The 20,464-nt window shown below is 37.2% G+C and overlaps 1 protein-coding gene across 4 annotated transcripts in view; it reads left to right on the forward strand.

The window, feature by feature from the left end:
- Positions 1 to 20,464, forward strand: part of LOC308688082 (protein NLRC3-like) — a 79,570-nt gene that overhangs the window by 20,881 nt on the left and 38,225 nt on the right. For all 4 annotated transcript variants that reach the window (XM_081360946.1, XM_081360947.1, XM_081360948.1 and 1 more), the window contains exon 3: positions 18,032 to 19,981. In XM_081360946.1, the coding sequence (XP_081217072.1) occupies positions 18,032 to 19,981 (1,950 nt within the window). The remainder of the gene's footprint in view (positions 1 to 18,031; positions 19,982 to 20,464) is intronic.

The raw sequence follows: 20,464 nt of genomic DNA on the forward strand, positions 1-20,464 counted from the left end.
AATAAAAACATGAATACAATATGTTGTTGTAAAATTTATTGTAAAAATTACATCAATTGCTAACAGTGTACGTAACCGAGACGTTCCCCAATACAAGCACTAATGTGTGGATACCACTGTAAGGGGTTTAGGGTTCACCTTGTTCTGATAATAGGTGATTTGGGGTGGGAGGTAATCGCACTAGGGTTTTCTTTAAGGGTTTTGTTTTGTTTTTTGGAGGATATATCTTTGCTATGTTTATTAAAGTTAGAGTCCATTAATAATTTTGCACAAAATAGAAAATGGTTAATGCACAGATGTTGACAGGAGATATAGGATGCCCTGTAAATTTTGTGAGCTGGAATGTTAAATCTTTAAATCATCCTGTGAAACGTAAAAAAGTATTTTCACATCTCAACCAATTTAATGTGGGAATAGCATTTCTCCCGGAAACGCATTTGCGAGCATCTGATCATTCTAGACTAAGGGGAGGGTGGATAGGCCAACTATATCACTCTGATTTTCATAGTAAATCTAGGGGTACAGCCATCTTAATCCATAAGAACATTCCATTTACAATGTCGAAAGTAAAGGCAGATAGATCTGGCAGATATGTTATAGTCACAGGTAGATATTCATATATTCATCTTATACAAGATGGCCGCCGGAAAACATCCATGCAGTCAGTCAGGTCCTGCATGGCTGAATCTAAATCTTAGAAAACCATCAAAAAAACCACCATCTCTTCCACAAATTGTTTTTTATTTAACCGCTGTTACAAGCGTGTATTTACTGCTATGTGTATCACGTTTCTGTAGTGTTAAAATCGAGAACAGTAATCAAGTCTACCATCCAGCCAAGGATAGTCAATATCTTTTTTTCTCACGATTTCTAGACAATGGCCGTGCTAGGCCTCCCTCAACAAAACACCAGCAGACCAACACACTCGGTCCCTCTTTGGGACTTGTGTATTTTACAGCAATCTTGCTTCTAGCTGGTGATGTAGAAATAAATCCTGGTCCACCGCCTACAATCTCATTATCACTCAGCAAACCCAACACGGACCGTCTTCGCAGCAACCTTGGATATTACCGGCGCAGTCCGCCGGGTTATCATCGCAATTTTCTGGGCTACCATCGGTGCAGCTCTCTGGGCTAACGCTACCACTGCAGCTACCACTGCCGGCGCGGCTCTTCTGGCTGCCACCGCAGCTCGCCGGGATACCGCTGCAGCTCACTGGGCTACCATCACAGCTCACCTGGCTATCATCGCAGCTCGTTTGGATACCACCGCAGCTCATCTGGCTACCGCTGCGGCCCACCTGGCTACCACTACAACTTATCTGGCTATCACCGCAGCTTGCCTGGCTACCACCGCAGCTTACCTGGCAACCATCGCAGCTAACCTGGATACCATTACTGCAGCCCACCTGGTTACCACAGCAGCTAATCTGCCCCCTACTGCAGCTAACTTGGCTACCATCGGCACAGTTTACCTGTTTGCCGTCACGGCACGCTTGGTCGTTGCCGCAGTTCGCGTGGTCTGTGGGACATGTTTGTGTTGATCCGGGGCACGGGAGTGTCGGCGCGCTGTTTGAACAGTCGGCTTCGTGGGCGGGCCTGGGCCTGGGCCCGGCTCGCGTGGATCAGGGGCGTCGGGTGGATGTCGTGGCGGCGGATCAGCTTGTGGAACTGAATCTGCAGTATGATGCCCAGCAACTGACCATACTCACTAATTTGGAACATTCGGACATCAATGTAGAAATGGCATCGTCAGCTCAAGGTACCAACAACACTACACAGACTTTGGGCGATGAGTGCCAACTGATATCGGCTTCATTAGGAATAAACTGTAATACTGACTTCAATCTACAAATTAGAACTACAGTCAAACCCAGAAACCATGTTTTTAAGAAACACAGGATAACAAAAAATTTTCGGACTATAAATCAGGCTAAGATGATCTGGGACCCGTGCTGTAAACATAAAGGGCTACTTGGTGGACACTTAAATATTAGAAGCATGATCCCTAAACATGAACAGCTAGAGCACTTACTAACTCAATCGAATATTTCATTCTTAGGATTAACAGAAACCTGGCTAACTTCCTCATCTCCCGAGGCAGCAATAACAATACCTGGTTACAATGTTTTTAGAAGGGACAGGGGTCAGGGGAAGGGAGGGGGGGTTATATTATATGTTAAAGATACCCTTAAATGCAATAGGATTGAATGGTCTGATGATACTAGCCTTGAGTGTGTAGGAGTAGACATTATACTTTCTACAGAAATTACATTCACAGTTATATGTATGTATTGTAAACCATCAGCTACAATAGATTTCTATAGCAATCTTAAAACCCTCATTAATCTTATGAACATGAAAAAAGGGTTAATTTTATTAGGTGATTTTAATATTAATTGGGACAATAAGAAAGAAAGAAAAAACCTTAAACAGATAACTGATCATTTTAATATGGAACAATTGATTAAAACACCAACTCGAATAACTAATCGTTCCAAAACAAGAATAGACCTAATCTTTTCAAATAAACCGGAAAGAATTAACAAAATCTATAATTTTCTAACTGGTCTGTCCGACCATAATGGAATCTTTTTTTCACAACAATTAAATAAAACACGATCTCGTAATCTCAAATCTTCAAATAAATCTCTGTATCATGACATAATCCCTAAAAGTCAACATACAAATTTGCAAACAGTCCTAAATGAGCAGGATTGGGCCACCTTTATTTCATGTGAAGATGTTATAGACAATAGTGTGACCTTCCATAATACAGTTAAACTGATAATAGCATCATTTACTAAAAAGGTGAAGTGTAAAAGAACAAATGACAATGACCTACCATGGTTTCATACTGAGTGTAGGTCACAAATGAAAATAAGAGATCAATTACTCAAAAGGGCGATTAAAACTGGCCTTACCTCAGATAGACAATTATTCACATCAGCTAGAAATAAAGTCATACAAATAATGCGGAAGGCAAAAGCAAATTTTTTTCATGACGATTATTGATAATGCAAAAGGGAATGGGAAAAAAATTTGGCATTGTTCATTCAGCTGTTAATTATACACAGCCTATATTTGTGATAAAAGAAATTACGGAACCAGATGTGGCTACCATTATTGATGAATTAAATAACTCCAAGGCCAAAGATGAATTTGGATTGGATACAAATTTCATTAAGTTACATAAAGAGTTTTTAATATGCCCTATTACACATATGATTAATCAATCAATTAAACAGTCAATTGTTCCACCAGAATGGAAGATGGCCAAAATTACACCAATCTTTAAATCAGGGAGTAGATTAGATATTAATAATTATAGACCAATCAGTATTTTGCCTGTTATATCAAAAATTATCGAAAAATGGATAGCAAAACAATTAATAATGCATTTAAATATATGTGGCTCTCCTCTGCATCCTATGCAATTTGGCTTCCGTGCTCATCATTCAACCGAAACAGCTGTGAATGTCTTAATGGAAAAGGTTAAACTTTCGTTAGACACACATCCTGTTGTTGGTGCTGTTTTCCTGGATTTGAAAAGGGCATTTGATACCGTCAATCACCAAATGCTCTTGTCTAGATTGACAAAATTCAATTTTTCCAAACAGGCCATCAGCTGGATGGACTCATTCTTAACAAATAGAATGCATTGTGTCTTGGTTGATAACATTAAATCTTCTTATCTTGAATGTCCAGTAGGAGTCCCTCAAGGCTCCGTACTTGCACCGATTCTATTTTCCTCATACATAAATGATTTGCCTACAGTATGCCAAAACATCAATATCTTGATGTATGCAGATGATGCAGTAATTTTCACACATGCAAAAACTGTTAAAGACGCATCTCAATTGCTTACATCTGCACTGAACCGGGTACAGGAGTGGCTTACAAAATCATGTTTACTCTTGAATCCTAAAAAAACTGTCTGTATCATGTTTTCTAAACGGCAGATTGAATTGACACGTTCCAATATATTTTTAAATCAAGAAGAACTACAGATTGTAAATGAATTCAAATACCTTGGTGTTGTACTAGATCCCACACTGTCTTTTAAAAATCATATCAAAAGTCTTTCAAAAATTGTGAAATTCAATCTTTCAAATTTTAGATATATCAGACCGTCACTCTCATATAAAGCAGCCAGAATGTTTCTCCACTCTATGATCTTCTCCCATATTGAATACTGCTTTACAAACTGGTCACTCACAAATGCTACAACGCTCAAACCAATGGTGTCACTTTTTAAACGAGCTCTAAAAATATTTGATAAAAACCGCTTTCTTATCATTATTGTCTAATATTACAGAAATATAATCTACTGAGTTTTGAAAATTTCTTAAAGTTTAAATATTCTTGTGCGATATATAAGGTCATACATGGACTTGCCCCACCCCCACTAAATGAATATATTAAATTGAAAACAATGGGAGAAGGGAAAACTGTAACCAGGGCTTCCACCAGAGGTGACTGTATGGTGCCCTACAGACGTACAACATCTGGACAACATGTTTTGTCAGTTAAGGGGTCAGAGATATGGAATACGTTACCGGTTACCGGTTAAGAATCAACTTAAACAATGGTTCAAAACACATCAAAATTGTGCTCACTAACTGTATTTGTTGTAATGTGGTCGTTTGGGCATTTTTTATGGTACTGTTTTGTTATATGTATGTATATCAAACTAAACCCGGCACTTATTGTGTTTGTTAGTTAGTATTTTGTCATAAATTGCTTGGAGCATATAGAATAGCACTTTACTGGTTATATAAATATGTATGTGTATTTTGTATTTTGTATTTTGTATTAGATGCCCTGTCTGAAAACTGTGGTATCTCGTATCTCGTATAGTATGGTTGTTGAATTTTATGGAGTCTTGTAACTGCGTTGTATTATATTTAGTGTTTAGTTTTGTTATTTGATACTGTGATGACCTGACGGGGGACTACAGATGTAAAGTAGCCCTATGGGCTAACTCTGGCGTATTTACATGGCTGGAAAGCTAAGATGTTCATTAATATGCATTGTCCCTCTTAAGTAAACAAACAAATAAATAAATAAATAAATAAATAGATTATATGAAACTCCAGTTATTCTAGCTAATGTATATGCACCCATTTGGGATGACCATGCTTTTTTTCAATTTTTTTTTTCTGTCTACCAGATATGGACACACATTACCTTATCTTGGCAGGAGATATGAATTGTGCTCTTTCCAGTTTGGATCGCAGCTCTCTTAGAGTCATATCTCCAACCAAGTCTGCCCAGACTATTGAACTATTTCTCCACTCGTACGGAGTTTCAGATGTTTGGCGTTTCAACAATCCCACCTCTAGGTGTTATTCTTTCTTTTCACACGTTCACAAGACATATTCACGAATAGACTATTTTTAATAGTTTCCTTCCTATTGTCAGTAAATGTGAATATAATGCTATAGTTATCTCTGACCACGCTCCAATGTTGATGACACTAAAGATACCTGTCTCACAAGTCACATACCGCCCATGGCGCCTAAATAGTTTATGGCTTGAATGTTTTGTTCAATTTATCTCATCTGAAATAGTTACATTTTTGGAACACAATCAAACACCAGGCATGTCGTTCTCAACAATATGGGAATCCATGAAAGCGTATTTAAAGGAGAACTCCGGTCAATTTTAACATTGAGCTAATTTTTATGTATATTTGGAGTGCTGTCAATACAGAGAACAACGACAAAAATCGGTGTTGCCTACACCGAGTTATTCTATTTTTAAAATTTGCACCCTGTTGACTTCAATGGGGCAAGTACTAAACCTGCTTTTAGCCTCTTAACATCCTTGATGTGTCATTACAAGTGCACAGAAAATGTGAGTGATTCCTTCTGAGTGAACACGAGTGAATCTGACTGCAGTAGATGTGAAAGATATGTATAAAAATGATGTTATTTAAGCCAGCGCAAATACCTGTTTACATCCTGTTTTTCGGTTGAAGTCCATAGTAGTCGATTGCCGAGTTCACGCGCATAGGTTTAGTTACCTATGATCACGCGCGTGAACTCGGCAATCGACTACTTTGGACTTCAACTGAAAAACAGGATGTAAACAGGTATTTGCGCTGGCTTAAAGTGTAAGTTGCAGGTTAAATTTTTCACGAAGTAATGCAATGTGTTTATTAAACATAAAGATAAGAACCGCCCACCATTGTTTTTTATACCAAAATGCTGATATAATATGAAAAGTTGGCACTTTTAACAGTGGTTTTAACCGCTCCCGCTGCCTTCCACTAGATGGGGCGTGACGTCATAAGAGGAACTCACTAGTAGAGTTACCGTACACTAGCAGCTATATTCGCCTTACATAACTTCAGAAAAGTTGGTTGTATGTTTTATTTGATAAAAAAATTATGGATAAAATAACTCCATTGTAAACATACTCGTGTGTGCTGACTTCAAGGGGACCGTGATCCTGCCTGAAATGAGAATAAGCTATTCGCAAAACAAACGGGTTCAGGCACGTCAGATCAGCCGGTCGCAGCTCGAGCTGCTCCACTAAACTAAACGCGGTCACCTCACGGCAGCACATACTCTCCACTGCTGATAGCCCACACAAACACAGTGATGGGGACATCGATCTCTCTTTTTCTTTTCTGACAATAAACATCGCTAATTAAATCGTGAGAAATTGATAACGCGTGGACTGAGGAAGGGTATTACATGACGTTTGAGGCGTCGATGAGACTAGCTATTGATGCCTGTGCAGTGTGTGCATCTCTAACGTTGCAGGCTTGCAGCTCTGATTTGGACTGACTTACTGTAAGTAAATAATGTCTTCAGTCGTTGTCCCTCCTTGCTATTCTACATGACGGCAATATTTTGAAAAGACTCGCTTGTTCCGTTATATTATCCGGGTTAAGTTTGCACCAGGCTCTAACGTAGCTAACGTTACTCACCTGGCCAACCCTCCACTAATTCTCCTCACACCAAGCATTAATAACTCTTTGAGTGCCATGGCTCCCCTCTCTCACGCCTGACCAGTTAAACATTGTAGGGCTGTGGTCCATAAAGAATTTGATGGTTTCCCGCATCCTCAGTCATTCTCCAAATAGCCATAATACAGTAGGAATCTAGCAGAGTATGGGTTGCGAGTTCCTCTTATGACGTCATCACCCAGTAACTGAAAAAACACGCTACCTTTGAAGAAACCCCAATAAATGTTATTTTAACGCATTTTAAGACAGAAATAATTAAATATATACATATAGAGCACTTTAATTTACACATTAATTGACTGTGGTGGTTAACCTGCAACTTACACTTTAAATAACCATTTTTATACATATCTTTCACATCTACTGCAGTCAGATTCACTCGTGTTCACTCAGAAGGAATCACTCACATTTTCTGTGCACTTGTAATGACACATCAAGGATGTTAAGAGGCTAAAAGCAGGTTTAGTACTTGCCCCATTGAAGTCAACAGGGTACAAATTTTAAAAATAGAATAACTTGGTGTAGGCAACACCGATTTTTGTCGTTGTTCTCTGTATTGACAGCACTCCAAATGTACAAAAAAATGAGCTCAATGTTAAAATTGACCGGAGTTCTCCTTTAAGGGGACAAATGATCTCATATTGCGCCCAAAAGAAAAAGAGTGAAATGGCACGGCTCAAGACACGAACTGATGATATATTACATATCGACACAACACTTGCGCAAGCCCCATCATCAGATTTATATAAGCAAAGATTGATACTTCAGACAGAATTCAATCTCCTTAAAACCAAACATATATCAAACCTCCTCAATAGGACACAGCACAGAACTTATGAACATGGAGAGCAGATAGGCAGAATCCTTGCACACCAATTGCGCCAAAAAGCTGCAGCTCAGTCTATATCTGAAATAACAGATGAGTTTGGCACCAAACATATAAATCACTCTAAAATTAACCAGATATTTCATCAGTTTTATTCAAAACTATACACTTCAGAGTCACATAAAGATGAATGCCTGTTCAAGTCTTTTTTTGATCATTTAGAAATCCCTTTAGTGGATGACCGAATGGCTTCTGAACTGGAAAAAGCATTCACAGAGGAAGAATTTCATTCTGCTGTTAAATCTATGCAAAATGGTAAATGTCCAGGACCAGATGGATTTCCTAGTGAATTCTTTAAAGAATTCACTAGAGAATTAGCCCGTCTGTTGCTCTCTACATATAAAGAATCATCCACATCTAGCTCACTCCCTCCTACTATGTGTCAGGCTGTTATATCCCTTATTCTTAAAAAAGAGAAAAACCCAGTAGAATGCGGCTCATATCGTCCAATTTCTCTGTTAAATGTTGACAGTAAAATACTTGCTAAAATGCTAGCCCTACGACTGGAAAAAGTACTTCCTTCATTGATCTCAGATGATCAGACAGGATTTATTAAACATAGACAAATATCTTCTAATATACGTAGATTACTTAATGTTCTTTATGATCCCACTCCACCCAAAGGCAAAGAGGTATTAATATCCCTAGATGCAGAAAAAGCCTTTGATAGGGTGGAGTGGGATTACCTATTTTATACATTGAAATGCTTTGGTTTTGGACCAAAATTTATACATTGGATTGAGACACTTTATTCTCTACCTATGGCAGCTGTTCGGACTAATAACAACTTGTCTGTTTTTTTTATCTACAGCGTGGCACTAGACAGGGCTGCCCCTTGTCACCCCTTCTATTCGCCCTAACAATAGAACCACTAGCTATAGCACTGCATAACAGCGCTGATATTAAGGGCATAATGAGAGGAGGGGCTGAGCATAAAGTGTCGTTATATGCTGATGACATGTTAGCAGGGCTTGACATTAACTTTTTTGCTCACTAGCCAATGTGGCTAGTGGTTTTCCAAAGTTACTAGCCACACAGCATTTTTACTAGCCACATTTTTGTTGTTGTGAAATTACCTGATAAAAGTTGACTATGGCGTGCTAAAATTTACTTGAACTAGATTTACAATTCTTTTAAATGTAAAACCACTGTACACAGTACACACCCAAATCAAGACATAAATATATAACAATACAGGTCATTATCATTAGCTCTGATAAGGTTGTGTGCAGTGTAAAGCTCCTTTTTTTAAATAAAACCATGTATTATGTATTATATGTCGCCACATAGCCGCAAGCACAAGGCAACAATGTGTGCATGTAATACTCATTAGGGCTGTCAAAATTGATCAAAAATGACGTTCGAATATTCCCTCTAAAAAAAAACAACACAGCCTATATTCGAACTATTCGAACATCTGGTTGCGCATTTTGTCAATGACGCGCATTACGACAATAACAGGACAAATTAATACAAAGAGACATAACTACTTGTATAGGTAGTTTATTTAAGTTTAAACATATTTGACAACGTATTACCTAATACACAAAGCACAAAAACAAGTAAATCAACTAATGGCCAAGACCGCAGATCTCACTCTCGCTCGCTCACTCGCAGGCACTCTTTCTCTCTCTCGCCCTCACCCTCATGCTGCGTTCACACCAAATGCGAATAGAGCGTCTGGCGCGAGTGATTTCAATGTTAAGTCCATGTAAAGACGCGTTTACGTGCGTCTGGATGTCTTGCGGCGCGAATGAGGCATCACGCTCTCTGTGCATAACGGTTTAAATGAACAACATCAATAAGAAAATGTTGAATGCTGATCTAGAGTTTTGTGCAAGCAATTTAAGGTCGTGACTCTTATAGCAGGCTTCATTCAGTGATTGAAACAAATATTATTAACTTTAATTGAAGTTTTACAGTATACCGACATTGAACGCTCCGAGCGAGCTGTGCTGTGGTAAACGGAACTTTTCCTTGACATGAAACGGTAAATAATCAAACCAGTGGAAGCCTGCAGTGTATGAAACTGCTGTATCTAACCTACCTTATTCGTGCAATATCTATTCAGTCAGTACAGTAGCCTACACTTTAGTAATGTTTCTGTTTAACATTAACGCTTCTTCCTGTTACCTGACCTCTCAGACAGCGCGTCCACTCGCAAAGCAGACAGCCGCGCCTCTGCTACCGCGGGCGTTTTTCCACATTCGAATATTAATTTTCACCTTCTAAATTCTGTTTTTTAAAACTATTCGAATATATTTGAATTTAGAATTGACAGCCCTAATACTCATGGGAGTTGTAGTGTCGTAGTGTCACACTTATTTCAGATGCCTTTTGAAAAGACAATTATTCAACCCGCCAAAGTGGCTAGTTGGAGTGACTATGTTACCCGCCACGAGCAAAATCCACCCGCATTTGGCGGGTTGGCGGGTGTTAATGTCAAGCCCTGCATGTTAGTATATATGACTGACCCCGTGACCTGTTTGCCAAAGATGTTTGATTTGTTAAATTCCTTTGGCAAGATATCAGGATATAAAATCAATGTGCAGAAAAGTGAGCTTATGTGTATTGACCCTAATTACCAGCTCACTACAATCCAGTCCCTGCAAGTTAAATTATGCACTAACAAATTTAAATATTTAGGTATTTGGATAACCCGTAAGTTTAAAGATCTTTATGAAGCCAATTTCCCTCCACTTTTAAATTGTTTAAAAAAAGATTTAGATCACTGGAATCTCCTTCCCTTGTCGCTAGGGGGGAGAATAAATGTTATCAAAATGAATATTATGCCCCGTTTTTTGTTTCTTTTCCAGTGTATCCCCATCTTCTTAACAAAATCTTTTTTCATAAATATAGATAAACTTTTGTCCGGCTTTATTTGGAATGGTAAAAACCCGCGTATACGTAGGGAAATTCTGCAACGTCACCGATTACATGGTGGGCTTTCCCTACCCAATTTTCAGTACTACTATTGGTCTGCCAACATTAAAAACATAATGCACTGGATTCATTTTTCTAGAGTTGAAGACCCAGGTCCCAAGTGGCTAGAGCTTGAGCGTGCATCCTGCACACAAACATCTTTACATGCACTAGCCTGCTCTAAAATACCCTTTCCAGAATCCATATCAACATACTGCATAAATCCAGTGGTGAGGCACTCCCTCAAGATATGGATACAGTTCAGACGGGCTTTTTCTTTAACTGAGATGTCCATAGATACCCCTTTGGTGGGAAATAACATGTTTGCTCCCTCCATAACTGATGATGCTTTTAAAACATGGACTGAAAAGGGACTGAAAACAGTCAAAGACCTATATATAGGTGGCACCTTTGCAAGTTTTGAACATTTGAGAACACATTTTGACATTCCTAACTCACATTTTTTTAGATATTTACAACTTCGCAGTTTTGTTTCCGCAAATGTTCCATCTTTTCCTTTGATATCACCAGATTCCCTTTTAGACAAAATACTTCAGATGACCCTTTGTCCTGGGGAGGCTGTTGGTACTGTAGGTTATACTCTATACTCAGCATGGACAATTTGAAACCATTAACAACATTAAAACATCAGTGGGAGGAAGAACTGGATACAGAGATATCAGATGAGCTATGGCAGGCCGTTCTCAATAACATACACTCATCTTCTATCTGCCTACGACATACCATTATCCAGTTTAAAGTTACTCATCGTTTACATTGGTCAAAAGCAAAGTTGGCTAGAATTGCACCAGATATTGACCCAGAGTGTGACCGGTGTAATATAGAGCCAGGCACTTTGTCACATATGTTCTGGAGCTGTCCTAAACTGTCTGAGTTTTGGGAGTTGATTTTTGCTTTTCTTTCTAGAGTATTGCATACTCATATTGACCCATCACTGATCATTGCCATTTTTTGAGTAGTACCACAAGAACTTGGCATAGGCAAATGGGATAAAACAGTGATAGCATTTGTAACTCTCTTGGCCAGACGCATTATTTTATTGAAATGGAAGGATAAGTCTCCACCTGTATTTAAACACTGGATTAACTACTTGGCATAGGCAAATGGGATAAAACAGTGATAGCATTTGTAACTTTCTTGGCCAGACGCATTATTTTATTGAAATGGAAGGATAAGTCTCCACCTGTATTTAAACACTGGATTAACGATGTTATGCACTATTTAACACTTGAGCAAATTCATTATAATTTGCAGGGTAATAACATTAAATTCAGTAATATCTGGCAACCTGTTCTTACATTAATTGAACAAATGGACTATAATGACATTGTATGATGTGATTGTTGTTTTCCTCCCCCCCTTTTTTTTTTTTTTGCCTTTACACTAGTGGTGCGATGTGGGTGGGTGGGTTCTGGGTTGTTAAGTGTCTGTTGTTTGTTGTATGTTAAAATACAATAAAAAGACTTTGATCAAAAAAAAAATTTTAATCACGATTATTTAACACGATTATAGGTGGGCGATATGATCAAAGTCTTATTTCATGATATGAGTCATTTTAAATGTCAATGAAATTTCACAATTATCAATACTTCGGAAAAAACTAATACAAGGTTAATTATTGTAAGTCAGTGGTTCTCAGACTGGGTGCGGCACATAACTGAAATATTGAACAGTTATTGAACTGAACTGAATCAACATTGAACTGACTTGAGCTGAAAAACAACACTATGTTTAGTTGATCTGCTTATAATTGAGCTATTCATAACTCAAACTGCTCTGTTTATTGAACAACAAACCCACTAAACTCAGAAACCATTGAACTGCATTAATGGTTTCATTCTGCTCAACTTTTAATTAGTAAACTTTACGCAGTTATATTATTTTCATTTCTATAAGAAAACATGTCAAACTCAGAGTGTGCTTGTGAGGGCCCGCCGTAACCAGTTAAACTTTCAGATGCCTGCTGAAAATCATCTGTATGACCTCTGACATTAAAGCTTAAAACTAGGAAGATCAGTTCGACTAAAGGAGAAATGGCAACTGGAAAATATTTGCAAAATGCTCCAATAATAAGTTGTCACTCCTAAAAACCAACATAAGAGGTTCTCAAAATTCTCAGACAAATTACCGTTACATTTTCCTCAGCTGTAGGCAAAGACAAGTTTCAAATCAGTGCTTCACCTGGAGGCTATAGCGCTAAATTAATCCCCTAGTTTAGCGCAACCTACTGTTTTAGATGAGGAAGTTGCTCAACTGCATTTGTGAGAAAATCTGCCTGGACACATTTGTGAGAAAATCGAGTCGAAAGATCTCATAAAAAGCCTAGTGTCACACAATCATAACAGACAGATATGCATTTGTATGCACTAGATTTGGTATTTGTTCAAAGGTTACATGCAATTTGTAGAATGGTTTGTATTTATTTGTGAAGTATTATCTTGGCTCATTTATTTATATTTGTAAAACACAATACATATTTGTTACTCCACTGCATTTTCACTCAAACTGACCTTTGTACACATTGCTTTCTGTTTGTTTGCGAGTCGAGGTTTTTTTTTTTTGCAAAGCAGATCGAGTTTGTTTGCGAGTTGAGTTTTCCTTTGCAAAGCAGATTGAGTTTGTTTGCGCGTCGAGTTTTCCTTTGCGAAGTAGATCGAGTTTGTTTGCAAAATGCCTAATTTGTTTGTTTAATTATGGCACATAATTCGCTCCATAGTCCGCCAGCGAGTTGAGAGATTTGTGCTCGCGCATTACTTGGATGCGCTCTCGACATTTGACATTAAAATAACGCCATAGACATGGCCTCAAATGAACTATAAAAAGGTGAAGATAATCGTGTCTGAAAACTGCAATAGATTTTTTATTGGTTAAAATCAATACAATAGATCTAATATTTTTCTGTGGCTGCTTGACCATGAGATCGGCGCCTATGATCACTTAGAAGCGGTGCTAAACTGCAGTGGAAAAGCAAACCGAGCCAAAAATAAAGAGAGCCGAGCTGAGCCCAGTCGTGCCGAGTCGAACCAGTGGAAAAGTGCCTTTAGACGTTCTACTAACTGTAAGTAAATCGCAACTACATATCAACTAACTCTTTTATTAGTACTTACTCTTAGTACTAATATATATATATATATATATGTATGAAGATTTCAGATGCAAAAGCCTCTAAGTGCCATCTGAAATTTTCTTCTAGAATGATCATTGTTATCAAGGTCGTATATTTAAGTTCAGCAATTTCACTTAAATGGTAATGAAAATAACCTATTAATTGTTTTTAAGTGAAATTACTGAACTTAAATATACAAGCTTGATAAAAATTATCATTCTAGAAGAAAATTTCAGATGGCACTTAGAGGCTTTTGCATCTGAACTCTTCATATATATATACTAACTAACTTACTCAAGAGTATTAGTAGACTGTTAAAATAAGTTGACATGTATAATAAAGTGTTAGCAGAAATTAAACAGTCTACTCATACTCATACTCTATTGACTTGTAGTTCACATGCCTTTGGCTTGCTCAGTTGGGGATACTTAATTTAATTAATCAATCAACAATACTATTGATCAGCATTACCAAACGTGGACGTTTTACACTAGAAACAAACACTGATGTACTATTTTATTTAATACTGTGAAGCTGCTTTGATACAATCTGTATTGTGAAAAGCGCTATATAAATAAAGTTGACTTGACTTGACATGTAGTTGCAAAGTAACTTCTGGTTAGAAGAATGTCTAAAGTGAACCATCGAAATAGTTACCACAGTTTATTTCTTTAGCACTTTTTAGAATACAAAACTGTTTAAAAGCAGCTTAACAGAAGATGTATGTATCATATATGCACAAAACAGCATAATTATTTCGATTAATGCCAATATTATTTGTGGTTCAGATCGATGATGTTGCTATCAGTGAAGAGTCTGATCAGTGGTGCGTTTCCCGAAAGCATCGTTAGCCAACTATGGTCGCAAGTTCCGTCGTTATCAGCATAGTTCAACGATTTGGTGTTTCCCGAAACCATCGTTCCAACGAACGTTTGCAAACAGCATCGCAAACTTGTGTGGTTGGAATGACAGCTCTCGAGCTGTGGTTAGAAGCACAGTTTCTAGTTTACATGAGATGTAGACTGAATAAATCCTTATCTTTAGCAAAATAAGCAAGCTGACATTCAGTACAAACTGTGTTATTTATTTAGAATACATAAAATTGTAATTTACGTCTTTTAGTTTGTTAAGAGATTTAAAGCACCCTTTTTTGAAGACTGCGCATGTGCGAACGTGCTCTACTATGTAAGAACGAGACAAATATTGAGTCTGGTAATAAAGCAAAATAACTGAGAAAAATTAGAAATGGTCTTCAGATGCCATGTCTGTAACTTATATAACAAAATCTAGCAGACAGATTAATTAAAATAAATTATTAGTCCACCACGTGCGAGACGTCATAAACCAACGTGGTTGAACGATACTTTGCGACATACGGTTTCGGGAAAAAGTCGTGACTAGCTAGTTGATTTCTCCAACGATGCATCGTACTATGGTAGTTAAGCAGCGAGCTATATAGTTGTACGGGAAACGCACCCAAGAGCAGCATCTAAAACTTCTCTAGGCCAACAGAGCTGATGATATTGATAAAACGCCGCTGTCTGAGATTATTGTTAAGTTGAGGGTCTAAACACTGTCAAACTGTTGTGTAGTGAAGGTGAACTCAGGTCTGCAGTTTTAATACTAGTATTGATCTAATATTAACTGAGTATGTTTTTCTGGCTGCCTCTAGAATCTCACTCTCTATTCAGTGCCATTTGCTCTTTATGCATAGTATATGATTGCAGAATAAATACATGTTTTTATTGAATATTGATGGATTAATACATTTTGTAGAAAAAATAAATCATTAAAGTGGTTTGTTTTGGTAAAAACTCGTATATATGTATGATGTGGCAATAACCTTTAAGCCTTTGACCCCCAACTATCCAGAGTCTGGGTAAAAAAATAAAAATTAAAAATACCTTATTGCCGCCTCATACAGTTATAACATTTAAAAGACTCACCAGGATGGGGCCCCAGTATTGATACAAATACTTAAGCAATAAAGTAATGTGTTTTGCATAATATCAAAGTTAATACTTGTTCAAAACAATCACTTTAGTTCTGTTTATTTTAATAAATAAAGGAAATGCATTTTTGTTTATACTGTCATTAAAATTAAACTGTTAATTTTAAAAACACAGAAAAAAAAAAAGTTCAACGATTTGGTGTTTCCCGAAACCATCGTTCCAACGAACGTTTGCAAACAGCATCGCAAACTTGTGTGGTTGGAATGACAGCTCTCGAGCTGTGGTTAGAAGCACAGTTTCTAGTTTACATGAGATGTAGACTGAATAAATCCTTATCTTTAGCAAAATAAGCAAGCTGACATTCAGTACAACCTGTGTTATTTATTTAGTATACATACAAATGTAATTTACGTCTTTTAGTTTGTTAAGAGATTTAAAGCACCCTTTTTTGAAGACTGCGCATGTGCGAACGTGCTCTACTATGTAAGAACGAGACAAATATTGAGTCTGGTAATAAAGCAAAATAACTGAGAAAAATTAGAAATGGTCTTCAGATGCCATGTCTGTAACTTATATAACAAAATTTAGCAGACAGATTAATTAAAATAAATTATTAGTCCACCACGTGCGAGACGTCATAAACCAACGTGGTTGAACGATACTTTGCGACATACGGTTTCGGGAAACAGTCGTGACTAGCTAGTTGATTTCTCCAACGATGCATCGTACTATGGTAGTTAAGCAGCGAGCTATATAGTTGTACGGGAAACGCACCACAGAGCAGCATCTAAAACTTCTCTAGGCCAACAGAGCTGATGATATTGATAAAACGCTGCTGTCTGAGATTATTGTTATGTTGAGGGTCTAAACACTGTCAAACTGTTGTGTAGTGAAGGTGAACTCAGGTCTGCAGTTTTAATACTAGTATTGATCTAATATTAACTGAGTATGTTTTTCTGGCTGCCTCTAGAATCTCACTCTCTATTCAGAGCCATTTGCTCTTTATGCATAGTATATGATTGCAGAATAAATACATGTTTTTATTGAATATTGATGGATTAATACATTTTGTAGAAAAAATAAATCATTAAAGTGGTTTGTTTTGGTAAAAACTCGTATATATGTATGATGTGGCAATAACCTTTAAGCCTTTGACCCCTAACTATCCAGAGTCTGGGTAAAAAAATAAAAATAAAAAATACCTTATTGCCGCCTCATACAGTTATAACATTTAAAAGACTCACCAGGATGGGGCCCCAGTATTGATACAAATACTTTAGCAATAAAGTAATGTGTTTTGCATAATATCAAAGTTAATACTTGTTCAAAACAATCATTTTAGTTCTGTTTATTTTAATAAATAAAGGAAATGCATTTTTGTTTATACTGTCATTAAAATTAAACTGTTAATTTTAAAAACACAGAAAAAAAATATTTAAAAACTATAGATTCTGAAAGCTTTGAAGGAGATCCCATAAACAAATTATATTGGGTTTACAGTAGTAACAATAATTGTGATATTTTATTATATGATTGATATATATATATTTAAATATAATGGTTTCATTATAAATATGATGATTTTCTCTAAGTTGGACACCCAACTTTATACGATATTTACCATCTGAATCAAAACATGTCATGTCAACAAATGGAAAAGTAAGCCAGCTGTTGATTATCATGTTTTGTTTTTTTTTCCTTTTTTTAGCCTAATTATGTTAGCAACAGCAAACTTGACATATTCTTCAGAATAACTGTTGATTTAAGTATCATCAGTCACCATTTACAAGTAAATCAATTACATGTAATCATTTCACATGAACACTGCTTTTTCTTCATGTCAGTGTTTCTGTGATATTTTAAAATAATGGTTTCTGTTAAATCTGGTTAAAAATTTTAGCCGCCTTTCTCTTTTATTCGAACATTTTGACTACTGAAATATTGATGTCTCATTACTTTTAATATGCAGGTCATTATCTGCCCCCAAATGCCTGATGTTCATTATTAATTAACAGTTTGTTGGCAACATGGGTAAATAAAACCTGTGCGGGAACATGCGAGGATCTCCATGTGTGATATTAGGAAGTCAGTTTCTACATGTAGTATGATTTTATATTTATTTTAACAGAGGTTTTTGTGTCTCTGTTCATCTTAATGTGTTTTCAGTGGTGGGAGAGCTGACCAGATCAGAGATGTGTCCTGTCAGACCAGCACATCCTCCTCCTGTCAGAAACACATCAGTCATCATGACACAGAAGCAGCCCTACAGCTCGATTCTCACCAGCCAGTGCATAATGATCTGCAGAGAGTCAAAGACCAGCACAAAACCAGCATGAAGAACAAGTATGAGAGCTTATTTGAGGGAATCAAACTACAAGAGAATCAGACCCCCCTGAACAGGATTTACACACAGCTGTACATCATAGAGGGAGAGAGTGAAGGGGTGAATGAAGAACATGAGGTATTACAGATGGAGAAAAGTTACAAGACCCTCCAAGACACTCTAATCAACTGCAATGACATCTTTGATCCTTCACCTGAACTAGGATATGAGGAGAAGAGAAGAGAGAAGAAGGACAAAATCAAGACTGTTCTTACTAAAGGCATCGCTGGAATTGGAAAAACCGTCTCTGTGCAGAAGTTCATTCTGGACTGGGCAGAGGGAAAAGCCAATCGGGATGTAGATTTCATGTTTGTTCTTCCATTTAGAGAGCTGAACTTGATTAAAGATCACCAGTACAGTCTTCACAGACTTCTGCTGGACTTTCATCCTGAACTTCAAGATCTGGACTCAAAGATTTATGATGAATGTACAGTTGTGTTCATCTTTGATGGTCTGGATGAAAGCAAAATTACACTGATGTTTTCAGACAGTAAGAAAGTTTCTGATATGGCTGAGTCTTCATCAGTGGGTGTGTTGATGTCAAACCTCATGAAAGGAGATCTGCTTCCCTCTGCTCTCATCTGGATCACCACCAGACCAGCAGCAGCCAATCAGATCCCCTCCAAATACATCAACCGCATGACAGAAATTCAGGGATTCAATGAGCCTCAGAAGGAGGAATATTTCAGGAAGAGAATCAGTGATGAGGATCAAGCCAGCAGAATCATCTCACACATCAGAAGAGCAAGAAGCCTCCACATCATGTGCCACATACCCGTCTTCTGCTGGATCTCATCCACTGTGCTTCAAAATATCCTGAAACAAGATCTCAGTGCAGAAATCCCTCAAACTCTGACTGAAATGTACATACACTTCCTCCTCATTCAAACTAGTATGAGGAACCAGAAGTATGAAGAGAGAGATCCAGAGAAACTCCTGCAGTCCAACAGAGGAGTGATTGTGAAACTTGCTGAACTGGCTTTCAATCAGCTGATGAAGGGCAATGTGATGTTCTATGAGGAGGACCTGATTGAGAGCGGCATAGACGTCACTGACGCCTCAGTGTATTCTGGGATTTGCACTGAGATCTTTAAGGAGGAATCTGTGATTTTTCACAGGAAGGTTTACAGCTTTGTACATCTCAGCTTTCAGGAGTTTTTTGCAGCACTGTATGTGTTTTTCTGTTATTTACACAAGAACAGTGAAGTTATGAAAATGTTCCTGACAGGAAAGTCCAGAACTTGTTGTAGATTTGTTTCTCTGGATGTGTTTCTGAAGGGAGCAATGAATAAAGCCTTGAAGAGTAAAAATGGACACCTGGATCTTTTCCTTCGATTCCTTCATGGCATCTCACTGAAGTCCAATCAGAGACTCTTAAAGGATCTGCTGATTCACACAAAGAACAACCCAAAGAGCATCAAGAAAATAATCCAAAACCTTAAAAAACACGAAAACACAGAAAGTCCAAAAGACAATGTCAGCCCTGAAAGATGGATGAATCTGTGTCACTGCTTGATTGAGATGAAGGATAGTTCTCTTGTTGAAGAAATGCAGGCATTTTTACAATCTGGAACAAGTAACCAAAACCTTACTCTTGCACAATGTTCAACTTTGGCAAACTTGATCTTAATGTCAGAAAAGGTGATGGATGAGTTTGACCTTAAAAACAACATATCATCACAAGAGGGTCGAAGGAGACTGTTACCTGCTCTGAGGAACTGCAGAAAAGCTCTGTGAGTGTGAAAAATGAACATAATATCAACTGATTTGAAATATGAACATAATACCTCTCATGTAGGCTAATAGTTTAGCTGAATGCGCTTTAATTACTTTTTTATTTACATAAATTTGATGTGTCTACAGATTAAAATATTTAAAATAATTATTTTAATTTGTAATTATAATTGAAATCCAAGTAATTACATTTCTGAAGTTTTAAAAGCTGAATATATTTTCAACCAATGAATTTACATGACTTTTCCATTGTTCATAATTTGCTGGATAAGGATTAAGCATTTTTAGAAAAAATATATTCATTTTCCTGGTCTAGAAATCACACTTTTAAAATTAGGCTACCTCATATATCTAGTTGCGGTGATGATGTATTAAAATAAGAAATATCTTGATTTAGGTCAGTGGTTTTCAATCCCAGGACTGTACATTTTTAATGTCTCTCTTATCTAACACACATATTAGAGGTCTTGGAGTGAATATTA

Source organism: Scardinius erythrophthalmus (genome assembly GCF_964197995.2).
Source record: "Scardinius erythrophthalmus genome assembly, chromosome: 1".
Lineage (NCBI taxonomy): Eukaryota > Metazoa > Chordata > Actinopteri > Cypriniformes > Leuciscidae > Scardinius > Scardinius erythrophthalmus.